The sequence below is a fragment of the Thamnophis elegans genome, chromosome 4 (genome assembly GCF_009769535.1).
Source record: "Thamnophis elegans isolate rThaEle1 chromosome 4, rThaEle1.pri, whole genome shotgun sequence".
In the NCBI taxonomy this organism is placed as follows: Eukaryota; Metazoa; Chordata; class Lepidosauria; order Squamata; family Colubridae; genus Thamnophis; species Thamnophis elegans.
This window is the reverse complement of record NC_045544.1, coordinates 67,970,959-67,997,988: the sequence shown is the minus strand read 5'-3', so window position 1 is coordinate 67,997,988 and position 27,030 is coordinate 67,970,959. Positions and strand designations below refer to the sequence as shown.

The following is a 27,030-nucleotide window of genomic DNA, read 5'->3' as shown; positions in this document are numbered from 1 at the left end:
TGTGTACTTATGTGTAGGTGTGTGAGAGAGACAGAGATACAGATACATACAATTTACATTGTCAATGTAGTGTTTATATGATGTTTTAGATGGGAAGATACTGGCTCATAGATCATGTTTACAACTCATGTTAACATAGAAAGCATTAGTGATTTGCTTTCAGTGTGCAGTTTTGTTCTACTTCAGTTCCATAGCTTGCATATATTGGTCTGGCTGTTCAGTCCCCTAAGTACCAAAATGTACTGATGCCTTTAAACTTAAAACCTATTTTTGTGTCTGTGGACGGAACACTGCAAACACTGTGAGGATGTTTTTTTCATCAAAGCTTCATTCTTATGCTGGTTAATGATCACAATAAAGTCTTTCATTATCAAAATTTGTTCAGATATAGTGTTTGGTAATTAAAAAAATAAGTTGCAAACCTGTTGCTAAACTGTTACAATATAAAATACAGTTGTAAAATTATTGCCATTAGGTTTCTGGCCTTTTTACTCAATGCTTTCAGAATTTGACATTTTACATCTTTGTTGCAGCTTTATGGAAATATATAGGATGATTCAAAGTTTGGCGTAGGCTGTAATACAATAAAAGCAAGCTTTTGAAACTACATAGCTATAAAGTATTCATTACTGAACCGAAGATGCTTTTTCAAGAGGCAACTGGGCTTTCTAGTCCAGTTGCCCCTTAAAAAGCACCTTTGGGACAACGATGACCTGGATGACCAAGAATCTCCTTAGGCCTTCATTACTGAATTTTGCAGAATTCTACTTGATATGTCGTATTAGATTACAGCATATAACGACGGCTGTTCAAATTTTGTGATTAAATAAAGATATTTAATCTAATGGGATATAAAAGGATCCATTTTAAAGTTACTATATGATTATCATATAATCTAATGTTTCAAGGTTATATGTATATGTCTGTCTGTCTGTCTGTCTCTGTCTCTATCATCTTATAGTTGCAGATTTAGATTTTTTAAAATCAGTTTACTAATCTGCGTTCATTTCTAACATTCTGCAACTCTGATTCATTAATCCCAAGGTCTTCCCTTGTCTGTGCATCAGCAAGTTTGTTAATGCAGTATGCAACTATTACCTCTTGACTTATAAATTAGGAAGTTTAGACAAAGGTGCATTATTTTATTATGGGAAAGAAGGATTTAGTGATTTAATGTAACTTCTCTTAGAAGATATGACAATTTACTGAAACTAACATTGAAATATATCTGTAATTTCAGGTACCTGTAGAAAATTTACTGGGAATTCATTAAAAACAGTATAAAATTTACTATCGCTATAATCTTGTAGTAACTGCTCCATTCTGGAAATTAATAATAGTATGTTTGCATTGAAGGGACTTACGAAGTGAAGTTTGTGTTACTCTGTTACAATTAAATTTGTTGAAATTGCAAAATGTTCTTTACTACTAGTTTTTGAATATTGCCAGCATCTGCAGATTGATTTATTCTATTCTTTTACTCTGCACGGGTTGCATTTTAAAGGACAGGAACTTTTAACATGGTGTGACCAGTATTTATTTGTCTGTTTTAAGGATTGGTTATATAATACTAGGTTCCTATAGTGATATGCTTGGGAATATCCCTCCCTATTTCTTCTCTCATTTCTAGAAAATAATCACACACTCCCCATTTTAGCTGAGATTTTAATCCGCATGTTTGTACCAATGCTAAGTATAGTTAATACTAGAGCTTACAAATTCTGATGATTTTCATAGTTCAAAGTCAACAAAATAAGATTACATTCATTCTTAACTTTATTAATGAATTAACCCTCCCCCAACACACAGCAGATTAGTGCCAAACCTCTCGGCAAGAACCAGGAGGAAAAATGAACAGTCAAGGAACAAGTTTTTTTGAGTTTTGATTAGATGAAATAAAATATGTATTTTAAGTAAATGCACACGAATTTCAGTACTCTAGTTTCAAATGTGAGTCTTATATACCAGCAATTGTTACATTTTTGCCTTTTTCCTGCCCTTCCAATGAAGTGGGGAAGAACTCTTTTTTTCCCCCAAGGAAACATGGAGGCCTATGCTTGGGCATTGCTTCTGCAGTGGCTGTTAACTTCATTATAAGTTTTATAATGAATTATAATTCCTATTAGACAGCACATGTCCCATTGGGTCATTATTTAAGATATTTTTCCTTACCTAAGAACAGAGAAACAGAATGATCAAGGGTGAGCAAAAAACCTGAGGGAGCTGGAGAAACTTCAGATTTCCTGCTAGCTTCCTTTTTGAGTTTCCTTGTGAGAAGTTGGCAGGGAGCAACTGAAAACCCTCCCTCCCTCCCTCGAATAAGAAGGCAATGATGGCAGATTTTGGCCATGGAACCAACATCACCAGAAATACTACATTGTACAAGGCAGGGATTTTGCTTCACTCTCTCGCTCTATTGAGGTCCACTTATTGGACCTTCAATCCCTACTGAAGGGTATTGGTGTGTTGAATAACTCTCACAGTAATTAGTGTTTGCCACATGTTCTTCATTTGATCTTCCTTGTCTTCTCATTCTGTACCTTTCTGAGACTTATAGCCCTTTCATCTTCCGTTTCTTCATTTCTCTTCCTCCTCGTTGTATTCCAATGACATTTGATTTCATCTCTTGACCATGATGTTCCCTGTCTCTTTCCACATGGCATAATTATGCTAATAATTTAATTTTTTAACCAAAATGTTGTATGTTGCCTTTCTGACCTCAGAACAACGTAGAATATCTGCTGGCTTTCCATGGAGTTGTGGAAGTTGTCAGAGACATTTTAAATATAGGATCATTTGAACTCCTAGGGATTACAGCAGACTGGTAACAGTCTACCTGATTTCCCGTGGCCAGAGGAGGAACTGGTTTACACTTGGTTTCAGAGTAGAAAGTAGTTGAAAAATGTAAGGGGCTGGCTAATATATATGACTGACACCAGAGTTTAGTACTATATATATTATGAGCCACCCAGAGTTGGGTAATTATATAAAAATTTTTAAACAAACAAATAGACAGTCAAAAAAAACAAATGTGAGAACACATTCCCAAAATCAGCATGGCCAAGGTTAGAGTGGCATGTATATAGTTTTAATTGACTACACTTGTGTGAACATAATCTGAGTTTAGTAAACAGAGGTTACGTGGCTTCCAATTCTAAATCATGCCTGGCAAGATGCCAGAATAATAGCTGTTGGATTTTGTTTTAAGTGCAATAAATACCTTGCACATTAAGTTATAACTTCTCCTTCTCCCTTTCTCCCTCTCTTCTCCTCCTAGAAGAATTTATATCCTTATTAATATAACACTCCCAACTGGCATATTGGGTGTTCCATTCTTCCCTTACCATGGCATCATATTTTCCTAAAGTCTGCATTCTCTCTTTTTATATTATTATTACCAAATCCATACATGCATCTGAAATGCAATGTAGTTCAATTATGGTTTTGGCTTTAATAATGTAATTAATAACACTTTGCCTTTTATATAATCTGTACTTTATTAGTCTCTGAAATGCAGTAAGAGATTTAGGATTGTGTTTTGAGCTTTACTGACAATTTTCTGTTTGCATGTAGCCTTTGGAGAAAGGACTGTAAAAATTTAAAGCAAAATATTTTTACTTTGCGCTTAGAAAAAATGTTCTTCATGTTTATATGGAATCAAGTCTGAATTACATCACTGTTTTGTTTAAATTTTTATAAAGGGTTTTCATGATAGATTTTTAGTTAAATAAATATTTGGAGTCAGAAGAAGAAATTATAAGGCTGAATTTCTTAAAATATATTTTGAAAGATAGGTTTATTTGATAATTTCTTTAAAAAATTATCGTTTGAGAATTATGTCATGACAGAATTCAAACTAAAGACAAAGGATTAGGATTATTGTACTAAGTGGGAGATTTAAATGTATTAAAATAGCATTTTCCTTTGAAAGTGTATAATTTGAAGTCAGGATATCTATAATGAATAACAAATTATTGAAATCAGAATCTTTATTCCTATAACGCAAACTTATTTTATTTGCAAAATGTTCAATTTACTTTTTATATTTAGTGACAAAGTATCTGAGCAGCATAACATATAGAACAATCTTCTGATGAATTATGCTAATACCAGTAGGATCATATTGACTTCTTCCAGATATTGTTGTTGATTATGCTTTGTATGAACTGATGAAACTTTATGGGATACATTTTAAAATATCCAAGAAGGATAGTCATCTACTAGAATATCAAAGATTAAAATATGTCACTGGATTTACCTCATTAATTTGCAGAACAGTTAAATGCTTCTTTCTGTGTATTCTTGCACATATGAGAGACAAGCTAAATAGTTAATTTTTTATAATGTTGGAATGTTGACTTATTGAGCTTCTGTTGAACTTTGCTGACAGACATATGCTTAGGAGAAATTTTGTGGCAATTGATATTTTTCCTTTTCCAAATACTGTAGAGTTGACATGTTGGCATGATAGATGGGAGACCCAATTCTTAACCATTCGAAGCTATTGAAGTTTATGGGTGGCTAGTAACTCTTTCTCTGACCAAGAGAAAAGGTGACTGTTATAGAGGAAAAGTAGTCTTGTACAATTTTAAGATACAAGTGCATGGCAGATAAAAATTATCTGTTTTTTATCTTATTGTTATAGGAATTTATCTTATTGTTATAGGAATCCTTCTAGAATTGATGGAGAATTCTTTGAATCAATTCATTAATACCAAACAATATACAATTATGATCAAGAAACATGTGTCTTCATTTCCAAGGACGTTCTAATATAGTTCCTTTTTGTTACTGTTTACTGGATTATTTCATTTCTATTCTGAAGGTTTAAATCTCAGATTTTCCTTAATATTACCTTATTTGCTTCAAATGAATTATATGGGTCCTGCTTAACATTCTATCTTTCTTGCAATCTTATTGCTATACTGAACTCTGATTCTAATGCTGTAAAGCTCTAAGCCTGTGGTTCACAGCTCTCTAAGACTACAACTTTTGCATTTTTACTTATGTAAAAAACTACACATCAGTTTTAAGAAACATGTTTAAGAGTCGTTGGATATCAGCTGCGTACAAATATTCTTGTATTGGTTTATCAAAGTTGAAATCAAGAAACATGAGCTTTTACTGGATGCAGACATGGCAAAATAAATTTCCTCAAAGCCATACCTGGACTTTTCTTCTAAGGACTTCTATCTCAAGATGTTCAATACTTCGCTTCCTATCTATAATTCAGGATTTTCAATTGGGGATAGGTTGCTTGGTCCTCATATTACAGCAATCTATTTAAAAACATACAATATGTATGTATCTTAACCATTCAGCTTTTCCTTGAATGAACATTCTTGATTTTAGTTACATCTTTGTATCTTCCATCTATAATTGCTAATCACTCTTTATCAATAGTAAAAAAAAAAGATTTGTGCTTTAACTTTATTAGAAATTTATATATATATTTATATATATATATACTATATATATATAATATATATATATATATATATATATAATATATTTCTAATAAAGTTAAAGCACAAATTTTTTTTTTACACACACATTCTCACGAGATAATGTTGCTGATAGGGACTGTTGGAATTGCTTTTACAATCTTATGATTTGCAAACATTATTGCAACAAGGAATCTTAGAAATTAACCTTAACAAGAAAAAATGAGATTAATGTAATGTATATTATATTATATTTATTATTTTTTTATCTATCTACAGAGGGCTGGAGACAATCTGCAGATTCTAGTTTGGCTTTTTTTCTGGATCCAGAACTAGAACTAAAGTTTTTCATTATAACTTAATGTGGAACACATAAGCTAAAGAGTACTACTGAAAACATACTGCAGCCTGGGAATTTGCTTTCATTAACAGAACTGAGCTCTTAATAACAAAACAAATCATTCTTAGTTTCCTTTTCCATCCATTTGTCTTTATTTTCATTGCTAGAAACAATTTAATCATTTGTTGTTTTAAATAGTTGGACATAACACAAGAAAAGAAAGTACTCAAGTTGGTCAAGATAAATAAAAATAAAGTTCTCTTTTGGATCAGTATTTTTTATTAGGCCATCACTAGGGCAACATGGTGAACAAAACAAAGGAAGGTGTGAGAATAAATAGTGGCGTAAATACAAGCCCATAAGTCTATGTAACTACATTTTGAGGGAATGTGGGAGTAGACTTTTAAGTACAGTAGCTCCATCAGTTGCTAAGGTTTATGTTATATTCCTAATTTTTCTGATAGATAAACAAGAATCAATGTATAAATATGTAAAATTTAGTAATAACCTAAATCTGATCCATTGTTTCCGATTTATTGCAAATCATCTAGGCATCTACCAAGAAGTAGCTCCAACTCCACTAATTGGCCATTTTTATTTCATACTACCATAATAAACTATTGTCATGCTAAAGGATAGAATTATATTAACACAATCTCATTCATATAGCATATAGCTTTAGGTTTTTAAAATAAGACTTAAAATATACTGGTGATATAATTAGTATAAAGGAAAATAAGGGAATGGGAGATAAATTCTATTTGTTTTTAGATCTGTTTAATATTCTTTAAGAATAATATTTATAATTTCCAGTGTCCAGTACTGAGAATCATTTAAACAGTTCTGCACACTCAATCGCAATTTTCTGTTCAGTTTTTAAAAATATTTGAGCTTTTTATGCTTTCTCCTTTGCCTGCATCAGCAAACCAATTTTGCAATGCTGTACTTTTTATATTGTAGTATGAGAAAAAAAGCTTTTCTGTTTAAAAGCATTTTAAATAAGAAAAGGTATTGAAGTGATACCCAAATATTTTCAGTATTGTTAAACGTGTCTTCAATAGTACTAAAAATATTAAGGTATGGTTTGATCTCTTTTGGGAGACTGGTTATATTACTAAGAAAGAATATGTACTAAAATGAACTTTCATAGCATCACTGGTGGGAGAAAGCTATTAAATTGCGTTAAATTAAACGTTGGGATGTTTTTGGACAAATTAAAAATTACAGTTTAGATTTCTCATTTCTATTGTGAATTGTAATCTGTTCAACCATGTTTATTGTAGGTTGAGATTTTCTTTAACTTAATGCTCAGTTATTAAACATAATCGTTTTTAATGCCATGAGTTAAATACATTACTAGAGAAAAATATAGAGAAAGAATATAAAGTAGGGGTGAACTGCAGAAGTAACTAGAGCTTTGTTCTCTGTTTGTCATAACTATTACCCAGATTAAGAATCAGGCTAATTTTTTGTACAGGTAATCCTTGATGTACTATTGGTACCAGAATTTCTGCTGCTTAGTAAGATGGTTGTAAAGTAAGTCACAACCAATTTCACGATCTTTTTTGCCACATTGTTAAGCAGATCACTGCAATTAAGTGAATCATGCAGACATTAAGCAAATCCAGCTTCTCCTCTTGGCTTTGGTTGTCAGAAGCTGGCTGGGAAGGTTGTAAATGGTGACCACATGACCTTGGGACATTGCAACCATTGTGAAAACATGCCAGTTGTCAAGTGTCCAAATTTTGATCATGTGACTATGGATGCTACAATGTTCATAATGTGAGGACCGGTTATCTTTTTTCTGCACTGTTATCACTTTGAATGGTCACAAAATGAATTGTTAAATCAAGGATTATCTGTACTGGGTAAAATAATGTGACTTCAGCAGAAGCAGGCAAAGTTCACTGCCATCTAGTGTATTCATTTCTGGTCTACCCAATCAAATGCAGATGTTAATTCTGAGTTCTTTCCTTTCCCAAACTGAAATTAAGTAGAGAAATAAAGCCCCTGTACAACTTTTAATAGGGATGGAAACTATAATGAAATATTTCTTACAAAGTCTGAAAACACAATAAATGCAGTACGATGAATGAGTTTTAAAGTTTATATTATTTTGAAACCCCTAATAATTCTATTGTTTAGAAATATTTTTCTTTGAACGTCATAATACTCTGATTGTCTCTTGAGGCTTAGGTTACTGCTTCAACTTTGACAAGCACTAGTTCAAAGCATTTCTGAATGTGCTAATTTTAAACTAAGATTTTAATCACAATTAAATGAAATAGAATAATCAAATGAGCTTTCTAAACAATCTGTTACCGATTGAGCCATCATAACAAAGGGAAATCTCTCTCTCTCTCTCTCTCTCTCTCTCTCTCTCTCTCTCACACACACACACACACACACACACACACACACCTCTAAAAACTAGTCATATGTAAACATACTAAATTGATACAATTTCAAGAGATGGAAACATTCTTCAGCTAAGAATAATTTATCCCCATAGCACTGTAACATTCATATTTAGCTTCCAGGGATAGTAATGAAACATTTTCATTAAACTAAGTCATCTTTTAAAATCTTCCGTAAAATGCCTCTTTTTGTCACTATTCTGATTGTTTGCTGTTTTATTGTCAGTTGCCCACTCTAATTAAAATCACTCATCTTTAAAGGATTTCATATATACTTGTATGTATACATATATACACAAACATATATAAATGTGTGTATATAGCTATATCTTTCTAGCTATACATATAAATATATGGAACCTACTATTCCTCACTTCTGTGCATTCCCAATATTAATCAGTATACACCATTTGGCACTGAACATTTTTTCAATATTTTTATTAACTGACATTTTTAAACCTTTCAAGCGATGTCACCATTAAGGAAGAAGAGAATGAAATGAAGAAGGAGGAAGAGAAGAGAGAGATGAGAAGGAGAAGAGGAGAGGGGAGGAGGAAGATGATGAGGATGAGGAGGAGGAGGAAGATGACAAAAATGAAGAGGAAGAGTTTGAGTGTTATCCACCAGGCATGAAAGTCCAAGTGCGGTATGGACGAGGGAAAAATCAAAAAATGTATGAAGCTAGTATTAAAGATTCTGATATTGAAGGTGGAGAAGTCCTTTACTTGGTGCACTACTGCGGATGGAATGTGAGGTAATTGAGATTTAGCTAGTGATTACTTCCTTTAAAATACTCTAAAATACACTTGTGTGTTCTAAAACAAATAGAATATTACTGATCTGTGAAGATCATCATACTACTTAAACTCATTTTTATTCTAAGAGCAAAATAGCTTAGTGAGTTACCTGTAAATAAAAAAAAATCTCATTGAGTCAATCTCCTGCCTCAGTTTTATCTTAATATTGAGCAGTGAAATAGCTTGAATATTTCTTATTCTGCTGTTATGTTGAACAAAATATAATTAGTTCTTCACATTTTCCAAAACATAAAGACAAACAGTTTAATTTGTGGTAGAAGTGAGATGAGATTTCATTTGGAAAATCTGGATTAAATCGAGTAACCATTATCTCTGAGTACCTAGAATCTTGTTCTCTACTTTCACTTGGTCAAACTTCTTGTTGCCATTTATTTCTTAAGAAGATCCATCTTCACATAATCTTGTAGTTCTATGTCTGAACATCTTCTCTTTATTCTGGCTTATTGCCATAACTTTAGTGCTTTTGGGGAAACGGTAAATTTGATATTTTTGCCAAAACATTCTTGTCATCTTTTATGCCATTAACTAAGTATTCCAATCTATGCAGTTCCTGTATTTCTCAATTCTTCATATCTTTCAGACATTTTCTTTATTGAAATATTCTTTGCAAAGACTTTGACTGGCTTTTTATTTCTTGATATTACTAAATAAGCTCCTTATCATCTTTGCTTACCATCTGCATTACTTTTATCAGTAATTTTGTCTAGGAAGACTTAAGAAAGGCCTAAACTCTTCGGATGTTGGCCAAACATGAGTCATAACTGAAAAACCTTATCATGCTTACATCTTAATTTTTATAACTGAATTGTGCTCAATGAAGTCACCACTAATCAGATGAACAAAAAGCTGGTATTGAAGATCCTGAATGTTAGGATTCTTATTTTCTTTTGCTTTCTTAACTTGTGCGTTACTTATGTTTCTTTTAACTTCATGGGATATTTATTTCAGAAAAGCAAAGGAATGGATTTTATGTCATAGAATATGTACTTTCAGGATTCAAGTGTGAATGGAAGCCTTCGTACTTCAGTATATATTTTCAGAATGATTTTAATTTTAACTGATATTGTTTAGATACTAGTGTTTACAAGGGCTTTTATTATGCTAGATTCTCTCCAGTATGATACTGAGATGTTGTGTACAGTTGGAGATACATGCTTTAAAGGCAAAGTAATGTGTTTGTAGCAGGATCCAAAATGCTTTTTCATGGGGACCAGAGATTAAGTCTTCCAAGCTTTTGTACTCATGCTGGAGCATGTGGTTGTAATTCAGATTTCCCACTGAGGTTGTGTTCTACTCAGCAAAATTTCTATTTGTACCACAAACCTTAAACATATACCCTGGATGACTTACCTTAGATTACAAGGCTAGAGTAGTGCCTTATTTTGACATAAATCGTATAGTAAGCATGTGTTTGTATGTGTGTTTATATGAATGAGATTGCTTTGGTGATTGTATTTCTAATTGCTTGGGTATTTCCTTTATGTTCTTCTTTTGTGATAAAAATATGCTACTGTAATTCACTGTATTCTGCGTTCTACCAGAATATGTTAAGATCACTATATAGCTGTCTCACATGATTGTCAGATGACTTAAAATAGTATGAATTATTCTGATCAAAAAGATTACTTAGCAGTAGTATAACATTCTTATTTCATTAGTCTTTTTTAGTCTGGGAGAAGGGGGACGGTGGCTAAGAGAATGTGTTAATTCTGATTATATCAATGCTTATTTGGATTGTGTAATTTGAATTAAATTCTAAATATATGTTGTTGATGGGAGAAAGAATTTAGTGACAATTTCCTTAATTTCTACATCAGAACTATTATAAGTATTATAGGAGTATGGAAGCACAGCATTTCTAGAGTTCATATTCTGGAACAGATATTGTAGATCGGTTGGATTTTGCCTTTGTCTTGAATTCCTCAGTGTTTTCTCTCCTCCAAGTCTGCTCTAGAATGCTGGTTGAGTAGAATCTGTAAATCAGATTTTAGATAATGGATTGAGAAAGGGAACTTCCTTTTGCCTGGTGAAAAGTTTGCTAATTTGTCACTGGATTTATCTCTACAATTTTAACACTGCTAATGCTAATAACATGCTTCATGTCTCTGCTCCATTTTAATAGTAAGCCATCCTGAAATATGTCCAGAATAATAATTATTTTTGTTACCTAATGAACATGAAAATATATCAAATTGTTAGAGTTTTATATATTTGTATATTTTACAAAATGTTTTTCTGTAGTCTACATTTAATTATCTCCAAAAAGTAAGTGTATGTATTTCAATTCTTTCTAGGTATGATGAATGGATAAAAGCGGACAAGATAGTGAGACCAGCAGACAAAATGTACCCAAAATAAAGCATCGAAAGAAAATAAAGGTAGATTATTTTAGATGGCTGATGCTGAATATTAATCGAAATAGAAAGAAATAGACTGTCATAGTGATTTACTATTGATAGCAGCTGTTCTAGGGAGGAAGAAGAGTTACACAGGGATTTCATTTTCATATTTGCTTATCATTATTCCACTCATTATGAAGTAATATATTAGTGTCTTTGCTGATTTGTTGACAATTTGTCCCTCAAAATGAAGACATTCAAAAATCCTACCCTGCCTGTTTGCATAATTATTTGCCACTGTAAACTTGAATTCTTCCCAACCACTAAACATTGCCCCCAAGCTGTTCAAATATTTTCAGTGCTTTCCAAGTCATTGAATAGAACTCATCTGTAGACAATAATAATGTTGGCTCTTAATTACCAGTTTGAAAAATAGATACTTAAAATTCTAAAAGATGTAGTATATATCAGATAAGAAGTGAAATGGTTCTGCACAATATTAAGATCTATAAAAAATTTACAAGTATATATTTTAGATGTTTCTTCTAAACACATGTTTAGCATCTCAATTAGATTTACTTTATACGAAGTCTTGCCATTTGATTTTGTTTTATTCTCAACATTCTGTTAACTCTGATATAAGATAAATTATATTAATAGAATATTTCTTTCTTTTAAACTAGAATAAAGCTGATAAAGATGAGAAATATTCCCCAAAAGCATTTAAATTACGTCGTTCATCAAAACCACCATTTCATGTTGGTATATCACCTGAGATGGCATCCAAACCAGACAGCGCTGAAGCCAAAACTTCTGAACTAGCTCCAAATAAATCTTTAGAGATTATTTCTATCCTTAATGGACTGCAAGGTAATGAGCACAAAAATGTATTTCTTTCTGAGAGAAACAATTCCAAGTCCTTGATTTTCATGATGGTCCAAAGGCAGACCCATTTGTGGTTTTTAAGCTGCTCCTATGAGCGGCCATAATTTGAGCAGGATGCATAATCGCATAGCTTGTGATTTGGCATACCAAAATTTCAGTGATTTTGGCTTCCCATTACATGGGAACCTTCTGAGCTACTTACTTAGGCCATCTTTGTTTTTTTTAAAATTAGACTGAACTTCTTTATAATGTTGATAAGAGTTTGACTTTTGTTTTTTATCTCCTTGTTTAAGAATAAATTTATAGTGCTCTACACCAGTGTATTATTTTTATCTCCTTTTTTGTTTTTATTTTGTTAGCTTCCTATCATTCTGGATTCATCTGTTCCTGTGTTTATATTTAAATTATATTCCCAATTTTAATTTTGTTTAACCTGAGTATCCTTTTAGTATTCACCTCTTTCCAATTTTTAATCAGAACTTTAGATGAGTTCAAGAATTTGTGTTTGTCTATCAGATATTCGACTGATTGAAATGATCTCCATGAAATCTATTTCAGTTGAAAAATTATTTGAAACAGCAGGTTTCTGAATAAGATGATAAACCATTGTTGGACTATATATTTTTGCCTGATTCTTTGGATATAAACTCATATAGTAAGGGTACACAATCTTTGTTTTTTGTTTTTTTACCTGAATGATAACATCTTGTCTTTCTGCTTTCTCTGAGGGATGCAGAAAATGTGGCTAATAAATTAGCATGCCCTAAATTATTAGTTGGTTTTTGAGATTTGGGAGATGCTAAAAGGTACAGTGGATGCCTTAAGAATGCTTTCTTTTGGTGGGGAAGGGGGATCTTTCTCCTTTTCTCATTCACTGTTTCTTTCTGTATGCAGCATATATATCTGCCTTTATATTTCAAAGCATAAATAATTTCAGAACAGTTCTCATTTCTTGCCTGATTGCCATTTCAACAGCACGTTTCATCACTTGACTTTGTTTGTTTAATGAAAGTATATTTCTTCCTGTACCATATTTGTAATTGTTTTATTATTTGTATGCACATATCCAATTAATATTGAATATAACAAATATTGTTTAGGATACCAAAAGTTAGGGAGGGACAACATTTTGTTATTAATTCCAAGAAATGATGTAAAAAAATGGGTTCATTTGAAAGATGTACATGTCTTCTGATTATTACAGAAACCTTGGTCCTTAAGTGGTAGTTTGTTTATGGAACATGAACTTTGGGTTCAAACTATTGTCATACTTTCAAATAGACTTTTAAATATAATTTTTTCTTAAAAATAAATCCAAATAGGGAATTCTACCCACAGGGAAGTTAAAGGCTAATTCAGATTTGTGTGAAACATATCTAAACATAGGATATGGATGCTAGAGGGGTTGATTTTTTTACTTTTTTTCCTCCCATAGCATCTGAAAGCTCAGACGATAGTGAACAAGATGATGACCAAAGTGCTCCAAATGTGTATAGCAACGGGAAGGAGGATCCTCAAGTTGAAGCTTTGACCCAAGACAATAATGAAGTTTGTCTGAAAGAGCAAATCAGCTTATCCATGCCAGAAGAGGCAGTAACCCTTGGAGATGCTACAGTATCCAAGCCAGTATCAAAATCCCCAGAAAGACCCCAGAAAGAATTGACAGAATTATCTGATGATACTGACTGTGATGGTGACCATGCAAGTGCCAAGAAAAGGAAAGAGATAAAAAAGAGCCAACGGATAAAAAAAACGTGGTAAACGAAGGTACTGTGTACCTGAAGAATGTTTAAAAACTGGATCGCCTAATAGTAAAGATGAAAAATCAAATGGAAAAGATATACTTAGCTTGGAAAACAGCAGTAATAGTTCTTCAGATGAAGATGAAGTAAAAAATAAGTTAAAATTAACACCTAATAAGAAGTATAACGGATTAGATGATAAAAGGAAATCTTTACGGACAAATGCTTTTTATCCTGGGTTCTCTGAAGTGTCAGAGAAGAGAATAAAGCTTCTAAGTAACTCTGATGAAAGGCTTCAGAATACCAGAGCAAAAGACCGGAAAGATGTGTGGTCAAGTATTCAGGGACAATGGCCTAAAAAGACTCTGAAAGAACTCTTTTCAGATTCTGACACAGAAGCAGCAGCTTCTCCACCCCATGCTTCTCCTGAGCAGGCAACACCAGAGGAGCATCTGCAAACCCTTGAGGAAGAGGATACCTCTTTGTCTAGTTCTAAAGTTGAAAGATCTTTGCCACTAAGCACAGATGCAAAACCTGTTGAGGAAAAGCCAACTGAAATGAACGACAAGAAAGTTGAGTTCCCAAGTAGTGGCAGTAATTCAGTTCTAAACACCCCACCCACCACACCTGAATCACCCCCATCTGTAACAGTAGCAGATTCCAGCAGGCATCAGTCGGGCATATCTATTTCTGAAGCTCTGGCACCGAGTCAAGAAGAAGTACGAAGCATCAAGAGTGAAACAGATAGCACAATTGAGGTGGACAGTATTGTAGGAGAACTGCAGGACCTTCAGTCTGAAGGAAATGTATCTCCCACAGGCTTTGATGCCAGTGTCAGCTCCAGCAGCAGTAATCAACCAGAACACACTGAAAAGGTATAATAAATAAATGTCTGTATGGGTGGGAATTATGGAAATTATAGTCCAATACATTCAGGCAGTGCTGACTTCAGAAAGGCTAATCTGTTTCATTATAGCCAACTATGGTATTGAGTAAGATAGTTTCAGATTTCAGAGTGGCATTATTTATAGTATTTGTCTGGATGGACATGGTTGGGTGGAGAGTTTGCTAAATGATGATGCAGCTGGTTGCGAAGGTAATTGTAACTATGCAGTATTTATTTGCCATTGCTAACATGGCAAATCTGGTAGATCCTGTGTTGCTGTTTTTTTTTTCCTTTCAAGTTTCTCTTTTGAGTTTTCTTACATTACCACCTATTCAAAATACCTTTTTCATATCCTAGTTGAACATGAGATGCTTAAAGCTAGGGTTATATGGTCTCAGTATTAGGTTAGTAATCTTTTTAGGTTAGTAATCTTTTTACAAAATTGAGTACTCTGAAATTGGTAATAAAATATTTTTATTCTTAGCAATACTCTTTTTAATAAACTACTGTTTTGAAATTTTAATTTAGTTTATTTTGATAGTTAAACAACATCAATAGAACCAAAATATTTTCTGCTTTTTTATTGTTTTCTTTTTCTTTTTAATCTGCACATTCTTGCATTCTAGCCCACCTCACAAAATAAAATACAGGTAATCCTCAATTTATGACCACAGTTGTGACCAGAATTTCTATTGCTAAGCAAGGCAGTTGTTAAAGTGAGCTTCACCCAGTTTTCAGCCTTTTTGGCCAGCATAGTTAAGTGAATCATTGCAATCCTTAAGTAAATCCCACTGTTGTTAAGAGAATCCATCTTCCCTCATTGACTTTGCTTGTTAGAAACTGGCTAGAAAGGTCACAAATGAGGACACTGCAGCTGTTGTTGATCACATGCCCATGGGGATACTGTGACAGTCATAAGTGTGAGGACAGTCATGAATCACCTTTTTCAGTGCTGTGATAACTGAATGGTTGTGAGTCAAGGATTACCTGTGCCACAAAGGCCCGTTGAAAATCAGTGATAAATCTTTGCTTTAGTAAAACTAATTCCCCCCAAAATAGCTTGGTTAATTTCAAGCATCTTCAGATCAAGCTTTAAGGTTTTGACTGCCTTTATTGACCTGAGGATAATTCTGTCTGAAGATCCTATTGACATCTCATCAGTTTTAAGTGATATACTTTTTTCCCATTCATGGACTAAAAGAAAAAACATGCACAGTATAACATTGCATAATCATTATCGATTACAAGTCATAATAGGGCACAGCTCATGCACATAGTAACTGTTGATAATTTAAGGACAGATAATTGCCTTTATTATCTAATAAGTAACAATAAGTAAAATGAGTCAGAATACCATAGGAATTTAGAAAGGAGAGGGGAAACAGCTACAACTGCAAGAAATAACAAAACAAAGGGTGTAATTCTTATCATACCTACGCTATAGGACTCCATCATGTATCAAATGGGATTTTCCTATTTTTCTCTTCCAATACTGCTGTGAGGAGAACATTAAAATGGATCGGGGATAAGGTTCTTCTGAATTTTGAAAGTGATCTTGTACAAATAATTGACTGATTTAAAATTTAGAAACTGGTTAATAAATGCATTGTGGGGACAAGTGCATAGTCCTATTGACCTTCTCAAAATTAAGTTTGCATGCTGTAACCCCAAAGGAAAAAAAGCATCCCAGAAAAAAAAAAAAGAAATGTCATGCAATTATACTTTTTCTAGCAAGAATCAAATCATATGCTATAACTAAAGTGGCCAATCCACCTGAGCTATGTAACACTTTCAACCAAAATTTAAAGAGAATCCAGAGCCTCTAAATTACTTCTGCTTCTTAGTGAAGCATTATATTGGGGACACAACAAGGGACTAGGAAAACATTTCTTGAGAATTTAAGTTTAACTAACCATCCTGCTACAAAGCTCTAATTGAATCCCATACAATAGCTGGGCATAACTTAACAGCAGCTGGATAAACTGTGCAACTCAGTTAAAATCGAAAGTTTGTATAGCTGAGGATCTTTGTGTTCTTTGGGATACATAGTCCCCTGGGCATTTCAGGCTCCAGAAGCTTGGAAAGCCAGCTCTAGATATTTAAATTTTTTGACTTGTTTGATTATGTGTTCTCCTATTTGCCAATTGTGTAACTCGGATGCTCAACTCTTAGACTTAGAATTGTATATAGCACATCAACTGCCACATACCTCCCTCAGACCAATAAGATCGCACAGGATGGGCCTTCTTCGGGTGCCATCAGCGGGACAATGCCAACTGTCGACGCCTAGGAGTAGGGCCTTCTCTGTTGCCGCTCCGGCCCTGTGGAATGAGCTGCCTCCTGAGATCCGGGCCCTACCCACTCTCATGGCCTTTCGCAAAGCCATTAAAACCTGGCTTTTCCGGCAGGCTTGGGGCTGTTGACCCCTTGATTGAGGTCCAGCCCTCTCCTGATTGGGTGTTTGTTGTGTTTCCCTTTTTAACCTTGTTGTGTCCAATTGTTTTTAATAATTCTTTTTAATTTTTTTTCATTTCTGTAAGCTGCCCGGAGTCCTCCAGGATTGGGCGGCATAGAAATTTAAAATGAAATAAATGAAACTTATAGGCCTTAACAGGATTGAAAGGTAAAACTACCACATAATCAGCATATAAAAGTGAGTTGGCATGTTATTGGGCCATCTTAGGATAGAAAACCTGGTTGCTTAAAATGGCTTAAGTAGTGGGAGGTAAAAAACAGCCCTGCACCAGTGGTGGGTTGCAGCTGGTACGCCCCAGTACGGGCGTACCGGAGCCGTTCTGGTGCTCCGGAGGGCCCCCTCACTAGCCCTTCTTACCTGTCTTTAAACTCTTCAGGGCTTCCGTGCATGGCGCGTACAGTGCCTGCACGATGCTCTGCCGAGCAGCTGGAGTGTTGTGGAGGCTCACAGAGGTGTCACTGGACTGTAAGATGCATGTGTGCGCACTGCGCACATTCATGTGGAGGACCCCGGGCCCTGTTGCAACCGTACTGGTTGCAACAGGATCTGGAACCCACCACTGCCCTGCACCCTCTGTTTCTTTCACTGCTTTGGTTAGATGTCCTTGTGCATTACATCTGACTTTTACTTGTGTTCTCATATATTTTAAATATTCATAGGAATAGATACTTATCAATTAGGGAATCATTAAATTTGCATCACAGTTTGCTCCTGTATATTGAATTGAATCCAAGTTTAAGTCAGTTAAAGGGATAAACCACATTTCAAAGAATACTTTTTCTAGATGCTGAGCACTGTAGCATAAATTAATGTAAATCTTCTATCCCTGAATTTTTCCCCGTTTATCTCTCAGGATCAATTCATATCCAGTCAATCTAGGAATTTCATTTGCAGGTGCTTAGTTTGCATTTTACTGATTTGGCAGCCATTAAGCAAATACCATGGTCATAAGTGCTAACTCATACTTCCGAATGGCAGTTTTTGCTGGCAAAAAATGTCACAAATCATAATCATATGATTGTAGGATACTGCAACTAGTCATAAAGGCGAGCAGGTTTCCAAGTGCTCGAAATGTGATCATGTGCCCAGGGGATATTTTACAATGCCAAGAAGTGCTTTATGGGTCATCATAATTTTAAATGGTTGTTATGCGACTGGTAGTAAGTCATGGACTATATCAATCTTACCATCAATCTAAGAAGACTTATCTAATAACACCTGGGCAAGTTTTGTTACAAAAATAGCAGGATAGTAAAAGAATTCTATCAAATGTTAAATATATTTGGACAATGATCAAATTGGTTGGCAACTGTACACTTAAATGAGTACCATTCAGCAACACTACTTTATTACCAACCAAAGATGGGTTACTACCAGTATAGTAATATATTTGCCAATATCACTAGTAATAGACCCATTTAATACTGCCAAATTGTGTTTAAAAAGCACTTTTGTATAAAGCAAATGTTATAAAACAGAACCCTCTAAAATTCCCAATCTTGTTATTGGATTGTTGCAATAACAGTGGCAATATTATCTGATCAGGGGGTTGATGCAATTTGATCATAAGCTCCTCGTCATAAATCTCAGTTTTTGCACTGAAGTTTCCAGCCTGTATAAAATACATTGATGGAAGCCTACTTAATAAACCTTCCAAGTATAATTTTATTTTTCTTCCCACAGTTTTGATTTGAACTCGAATAAGTAAGGGGGAAATGAATATATTAACAAAAAATGACTCTTGAAGAATTTAAATAATGCAGGGCATTTCATTCTTTCACATTGCTATGACATATTGTAAGGATTGCAAACTAGTGATTTGGATTTGTAAAGAAGTGGGAACTAACAAACAAAACAAATGTAAAGCTCCCCATCCGACTCCAAACTCTGCTTCCACAATACTTATATTCCTCCAAGCACAATGCTCCCACATGCCATGTTTCTTGTGACAAAACCATCATAATTGGAGATACAAACTAGGATATTTTCTTCTGACTTTCCAGCCTTTAATGTTCCAAGGATAGGGCATACAGTGTGAGCTAGATAAATATTGTTCAGCTTGCCTGGAGGGAGGTGATTTCAGACATATGTCTGGGGGATCTTATAATCTGATGAAAGCCCCCTACCTTAACAAGGTCTGATATTCTGAGACGGCCCACAGCAGTTCATTGAATACCCTTTGGTGAAGGTGAGGTAGAAATGAGAATGAGCTAGAAAGTGGAACAGAGAACTGTTCTACTGCTTCTGAAATCCCTTGTCCAGAATTATCTTCCTAAAATATGAAGAATTGCTTTGAAGTGGCTCTATTCCTCTCTCTCTTTATAGCTTTCAAATTATGTAATTTGGGGATAGTTGTTGTTTGAAAGGGGAAATATTATAAGGAGCTCCTTATAGCTCTCTTCTGTAAAATATGGAGCTGGGCACTATTAATATACTAATAATCCCCAAATTTATAGTTCTTTAATATTATCAAATAATGGTTTGGTTCTTCTAAAAGCCTACTGCAGTCAATAGTAGATTCAGTGAAGGACAATAAATTGAAATTGAATCCAGACAAGATGGAGGTGCCCATTGGAGGGAGGGTGTCGCAGTTCCAAAAAGTTGGTAGATCTTCCTGTACTGAATGAAGTCAAGTTGTCCCAGATAGAGGAAATGAAGAGTTTCAGCGTGTGGGTGTATCCCAATCTTTCTCTGGAGGAGGCAATGGCCAGGAGTGCCTTAATTCACTTCAGCTGACATGTCAATTATATATCTTCCCAGAATAAAATGTCAATTAGTTCATATGCTGTTTACATTCAAGCCTGATTAGTGGATTGGTTTCTATGTGGGGCTGCCTTTATGTCTAGTCAAGAATCTTCGTTTGAGAGAAGTTATGTGAGGTTCATAATCTCTTCCTATTTAGTATGAGTAAGATTTTAACTATAAATTTTGAAAATTCTGTTCTTTCCCTTCCTTTTAAAATGTTATTATCCTATTTACTGATAGCTTAATGAAGCTGTCTGATAATTGTTTTTAAAAATTAAATTAATACATTTTAAAATGTTTTTATGTTAAGCTGCAGCCATTTTGAAGCCAGTTGCCCTGTTTCCAACTAGGTTATAAAGGTTGTCACTGCAAAATGATATAATCAAAATTGAAATGTGTTTCTGATATATTCATGTAAAAATATCTTGTTTTATGTTAATAAAGCTTGTACAGGCCAGAAAAGACTTAAAGATAGCCAGGGTGGTGGTCCCTCGAAAAAGCAGAAAAGAAGTCATAAAACATCTGTGGTGAACAAAAAAGAAGAAAAAAGTAGTAAGTATGGCAAATCCATGGAGTGTAAAACTTGGTCTTAAAATTTATGAATAGATCATGAGCTGAATCCAAAAGTATCCTTCTGAAATCAGGAGAAATAAAAATTTCATACCTATATTTATAGTGACAGAATAGAGAGGAAGCAATATTTGCTGGTTCCTTCTCTCTGCAGCCCTTTCTGAACTCTCCCAAAGCATTGAAGATCCTTTAAAAGTACTTCCCCTTCCTCTTTCAGCCTGCCAAAACATTCTAAATTGAACCCTGCTTAAAGATTGCTTCCACCCTTAGGAAACTGTGCAGTGCCCCCCAAGTGAGTCTTATTCTTACTTATCTCTAAAAACAATACAAGTTTTTAATTTATCTATGAAATATTCCATTATATATTTATTGGAGGACAAGAAGATAATGCTTTTAGTGACTGTATATAAGCATTTGAAGTGCTGAAATGTTTATCAATCTAAGCCTAAAGTTCATTTGTTGTCTCTTCTTTCAGCAAACAGTAGTGATAGTGAAGAACTTTCTGCTGGAGAAAGTATTACCAAAACTCAGCCAGCAAAATCAGTTTCTACAGGGGTGAAATCTCAGCATACAAAAGCTCAAGCTAGAATACAGTCTCCTGGAAAATGTGGGAAAATGGAGAAAAAGATTCTGATCTCAAAGAACAGAACAGTCGTTTGCCAAAACTTTACAAATGGAGTTTCCAATTATGTAAGTAAAGATTAACTGTGGCTGAGTTTGCCTCTCCTGAATTCTGGAAGTGTACCAAGTGTTTTGAATTCAAAACTGCTGAATTCCCAAGAATGGACATAACCTTTCATTTCCATATGATGCAGTAAAATACAGTCAGTAAAACTATATGAAAAAGCATTATTATGTAAAGCTCTAAAAAGTATAAGAAGTAATAAAAGTAATTAAAGTGGGAGGAGATTAACTCTAATTACACCTAATTTATACCTACATTGTTCACATGAATTTGTATTATTGGAAATCAGTGTTATTTCTATCATATCCATACATGGCTTCCTATGTTACTTTTCACTTCAGTGGAGCTGTAGAAGTTTTGTTGCTCCAGTTAACCTGTTTGTAACCAACCCCCCTTCCTCTAATGACAAGTTGAAATGACATGGCATGTAGCTCCCAAAGTTTCACTCTTGACAGGTTAAGGTTAACGTTCAGATACATACTCTTCACTACATTATACACTCTTCATTGCATCATACAGCCTTCTTAAATTTCAAACCTAATCCTAACCCCAAGGATTCATTAAACCTTTATAAGTAATTAAACAACCAAAAGGATTTGCATATTTTATCTTATTCTCCACTCCATATTGAATCTTTTACTAAATATTCCATTTATTACACAGGTTTTATTTCACATAATATTTCTTGATTCAGCAAGGAGTTCTCAATTACACATTTATGGGGAAAAGTTTTCACTTTATAATAGCCTTTCCTACTGTTTCCCCCCCCCTCCCCCAAGTTTTGCTCACAGTAACAGTTCAATCATAAGATGTGTAATTGTTAATTAATTGACATACTGGTATAAATATTGTAATTACTCTAATGCTTAAGTAACTAGTTCTGAGGGATTGAACAAACGTAAGTTTTGAAAATTAGTGTCCACTGACTAGTAAGAATAATATTATAAGCCTGAGCAACAGTTATCTATTCATTTTGTCAATAATTGCTTTTTCCAAAAGGGTTGAGGGACTAGCATAGATTGGATTCCATTGTTGTGAGATGCTGAATGTAATGCTGTATATAGTTGCTTTCATTAAATACAAACGAACTGGGATTTTGATTTGGGCTAATAAAAGTTGCTTTATTTTCCAGCTGACCTAGAAAATATGACCAGTGCAGAACGCATTTCAATCCTTCAAGAAAAACTTCAGGAAATCAGGAAACACTACATGTCTTTAAAATCTGAAGTGGCTTCCATTGATAGAAGAAGAAAGCGTTTGAAGAAAAAAGAGCGGGAAAGTAAGTGATTAGGCCTAAATATGCTGCCACCCCACCTTTTTTTTTAAAGAGTTCCTAAACTTAGAATTTTCCCCATAATTGTCTTTTAAAATATTAGGTCTTACTCTGTAACTGTTAGGGTTATATTTAATGACTTTGAATTGAAATTTCTTGTTTGAAAAAAGAAAATGTTTTTGTAAGAAAAATTTTCATAACAGGCTTGGTTGTTCCATATGGGTTTTTAGATTTATAGAATTTTAGAGTCTTCTAGAGTCTAGAATAAGGATCAATACTCTCTTTTATCTCACCTATTATTTCCAAGCTTAAAATCTGCAAATACAGATGGATTTTTAAAAATTCTCCTAGGGAGAGACACAATAAGAGAAAGGTCCACAGTGAAACAAAGGTCCACAAGTGGACTTAAGTTTTAACCTTGTTAGTATTGGTGGGCAGGGGGGATGCAAACAAGTTTGGAAGAAAGAGAGTTATTTCATTACAATTATTTAGTCAACAACATACATTTATGGAGGGATTAGTGGGAAAAACTAGCCAACTTTTTGCCTCATGCATAGATTTTTTTAAAAATGGAGCTACTACAGGCAGGATTCAGACTAATATTTTAACTATCTAAATATCAGCAACCAATTTTCATAATATCAACGAACTGTCACATTCTAGTATTCTTATATTTCTGATAATTACTTCTGGCATGTGTAAGAAAAAGTTACACTTTCTGTAGTAATAACACAGACGACCTTAACTATTTGATCTAAGTGCCGTTCTTTAGAATGCCGTTTCTTTAGAACTGAGCCAATTTCTTTCTGTGTATTCCCAACTCTGTATTTAACATTATTTTACATATTGACTGATAACAATGAACACAGGCATTTGAGGAATATTCAATTCTAAAAGCAACTGAAAACATACATGCCTTGTATGACATGCCTTAGGGGCAGTTTGTATGGATTTGGGCATTGTTTGAATAAAGGATCTGCCTGATGCTGCAGTTTTAAATTCAGAAAAAGTACTCTGATAATTGCTTTTTATAGAAGTTAAGTCTTGTCTGATTTACTGCTTATAAGTTGGAAGTGCACTTATAAAGGAGTGCTAAATTATCAGGATTTCTTCAAAAATATAAAATAAGCAACTTGGTCATCCCACATGTTTTTTCTTACTTTTAAATAAGCAGAATGTAACACTACAAGATTTCTCAGAGATCCACTATAAAAAATAGGGATAGTTAACCTTATTAAGGGAATAGCCTTCCCTTTTCTTAACTTACTTCAGAATAAGAGTTTCCATAATTGTGCATAACTACAGCTAGTCCTCAACTTACAACAGTTCATTTAGTGACTATTCAAATTAACAATGGCACTGAAAAAAGTGACTTATGGCCGTTTTTCACGTCTCTGTAGCATCCTCATGATCATGTGATCAAAATTTATATGCTTGGTAACTGACTCATACTTACGACCATTGCTATATCCCAAGGTTACATGATCCCCTTTTGCAACCTTCTGACCACCAAAGTCAATGGGAAAGCCAGATTCACTTAACAACTATGTTACTATCTTATCAACGGCAATGATTCACTTAACCCCTGTGGCAAGAATGGTCGTAAAATGAGGCAAAACTCACTTAATAAAATGCCTATTACAATTTACAATAATTCACAGTAGCTGACATTCAGATGGGTCAATTGATTTGTTTACTTCTCTCATTGCAGGTGCTGACCACATCCTCCTCTTCTTCCTCGCCTTCCTCCAGTACCATTACGGCAGCAGTTATGTTAAGTTTAGCAGATCCACCCGTGTCCAATTCATCACAGAATGGAATGTCAGTCGAGTGCAGGTGACAGCAAGACTTGCCGAAGCACTTTGCACTTAATGGCTGCTGAGAGCCACTTTTTATACTGCACAGTGGCACAAAATTCAGACAAGCACTATTTTGTATTTAAAAAAAATCTTGACAAGCTAACTTTGCACTTAAGTGCACTTTTATGAAGAAAAAGTACAAAAGACTGCTTTTCCTCAAGCAATAATTGTTTCCAACTTGTCTGGGAATTGTATGTTGAATGAATTGAAGGCCTTCCACTGTGGCAAATGGAAGTTGTTCACTGCCAGTAGAATCAATGTGGTAAGCGTGCAGTTGTTGGGTAGGCCAAATTAAAACATTAAAGTGGCTTACTGTTCACGTATTCCCTGGTATTTTGTTAAAGCTGGAACATTTGATATTTTTCCATTCTTTAGGAAAAATGAGCCTATTTTCATTTTTACAAGATAATTGTTTTTTAACTGTTGCCTTAATGGTGACTATAACTGTACAAGTCAAGCACAGGTAATTCAGTTCCAAACCTGCCGTTAACAGGATGTTTTTCATCAGATTGACAACCAAATATAAGGATTCTGTTTAAAAGGCTGACTAATGTTTACAGGTTTGAATTAGGCAAAATAGGTTATCGTGGGTTTTTGATAGCCCATGAATTGGAATGAAACTACTGTACTTCGCCATTTTTCTACGAATCAGTATTTTTTTTAATTTTGATAAATTGTGAAAAAGGAAGAAAACGGCTAACAAACTGTATTAAATCTTAATGTACAAAGATTGTATTTAGCCAGTTTAAAGTGTATATTTATTCATAATGAATTATAACACTTATTTTTTGTGTTTCTTGTAAAAGTTTCTTTTCAGTTAAAGCAAACAATATTTCATTAGTAATGCTTATTTTATTATGAGCTGCAATTGAGAGGTCTTCAAGAAGGAGTAAAGGGTGTTAATATTAAGTCATTGTTGAGAAGAACATTGCCACAAAAGGATAGTTGTTTATAATATAAATAGCTAACAGAGTGGTTGAAATGATTTTTTTTTAATTACCTTGTATAAAATCCAAAATCAACTCAGCTGTTTTCACTTCTATTGACTTTATGTTGTATGGAACCCATGCCCTCTCGTTTGGCACTTGTATTTAATTACACAACTTTGTAAGACATTTGTATATTGCGGGAATGTTCATTCGAGCTATTTAATACCTGGCACTGTTAATACACAGTACTTTACTGTACAGATTGTTTTACTGTTTTAATTGTAGTTATGTGTACTTCTTTTGGCTGGGCTTATGGGGGCTGGCATGTTCTTTTCTTTTTTCTTTTTCTGGCAATACAACATGTAAGAATTTCAAACATTCTGTTTGTAGATGCTAGAGTGTCCGAATCTTTACATTTGACTTTTCTAAGAAAAGCATTTTCAGTCTTAGTAGTGTGTGTTTAAAGGTAACTGATTTTATTGAAAATGGTTTCAAACTCTTCAGATATGTACAGGACTGTAAAAATTGTTGACAAACATTGAAGGAAAGGCATATAAAGAAAAGCTATAAAATATATATTAGGTTCTGCAGACAATGGAATTATGTAATATATTGTACAAATGTAAGCAAAGGCCTCTGAAATAAAATGCCATAGTTTGTGAATACTGGATTTTGTTTCTAACAGTTTAATTAAGACATTTCAGCATATTCAGCAGTTTCAGCTATAAATCCAGTGTTGTTCATTTGTTGGTCATAATAACCTTTGTTATTGGGGTAACATAAATGTTCTTTTTGATCAAATTTAAAATGCAGTTAATTTCAGGCTTAAATTATCTTTCCTACCTCCATAAATTATTAGAAGTTCCTAATATCAAAAGGGCACAAAGGGGAATATGTAAACATTGATCAGTGAACAAGGTAAGGAGCCCATACCCTTAGGTAGGCGGTAAACCTTTCAAAGTCCTTCATACCTGTAGAGATTTCTGTGATCTTGATTTGGGTAAGCACCTTTAAATATTCCCTCCCATTCTAAGAGAGGAAGTGGCAACTATATAAAAAGAAGAAAATCCCCATAATCCATAATTGAACTAATTAGAAATTAGTATCACTAATTTTGCATTGCATTGCATTGCATGACATACAAAATAAGAAAAAAGAGCAGACTGTTGTGTTTTGTGGTAGTTACCTATTTTGTAAGCTTTTTTGTCCAAAGAAAAGTTTGGAATTCTTGTGGAACATATGTCTCAAATAAAATGCAGTATATTTGCATTTTTTTCCTTTGGCTTTCTTCCTGAGAGGAATAAAGCAGAGGGCATGATTTAGATATGCTGAATAATCCACTGATAGAGCTACCTATAATTTATTATTAATGTTGCCTACTTGCAGATGAAGCAAACATATATTTTAAGTAGTGTGCACCAGGACATTGTTGTTCATCAGTAAACCATAATGGGGCTGTCTGACTAAATCTTTTCCAAACAATTTGGAAGAGATCTAGATCTGTTACTTTTTCAAACTTGTTCACATGAGCTGAGATTACAGTTTATCAAAAATAATGCCCCTGTTATTAGCAAAACTAATTTGAATTCTAGTGCATTCACACACAATTCAGCATCTAGGTG

General features: G+C 33.9%; 1 protein-coding gene across 1 annotated transcript in view; it reads left to right on the top strand.

The window, feature by feature from the left end:
* ARID4B (AT-rich interaction domain 4B) overlaps window positions 1-26,076 on the top strand; it is a 98,666-nt gene extending 72,590 nt beyond the window's left edge. Inside the window, 12 exon segments of the mRNA XM_032216036.1 lie at window positions 1,859-1,869; window positions 8,712-8,955; window positions 11,314-11,357; window positions 11,360-11,397; window positions 12,042-12,228; window positions 13,679-13,991; window positions 13,993-14,859; window positions 20,535-20,644; window positions 21,138-21,272; window positions 21,275-21,352; window positions 22,480-22,628; window positions 24,332-26,076. Of these exon segments, the coding sequence (XP_032071927.1) occupies window positions 1,859-1,869; window positions 8,712-8,955; window positions 11,314-11,357; window positions 11,360-11,397; window positions 12,042-12,228; window positions 13,679-13,991; window positions 13,993-14,859; window positions 20,535-20,644; window positions 21,138-21,272; window positions 21,275-21,352; window positions 22,480-22,628; window positions 24,332-24,460 (2,305 nt within the window). The 3' untranslated portion in view covers window positions 24,461-26,076.
* The last annotated feature ends 954 nt before the right edge of the window (window positions 26,077-27,030 follow it).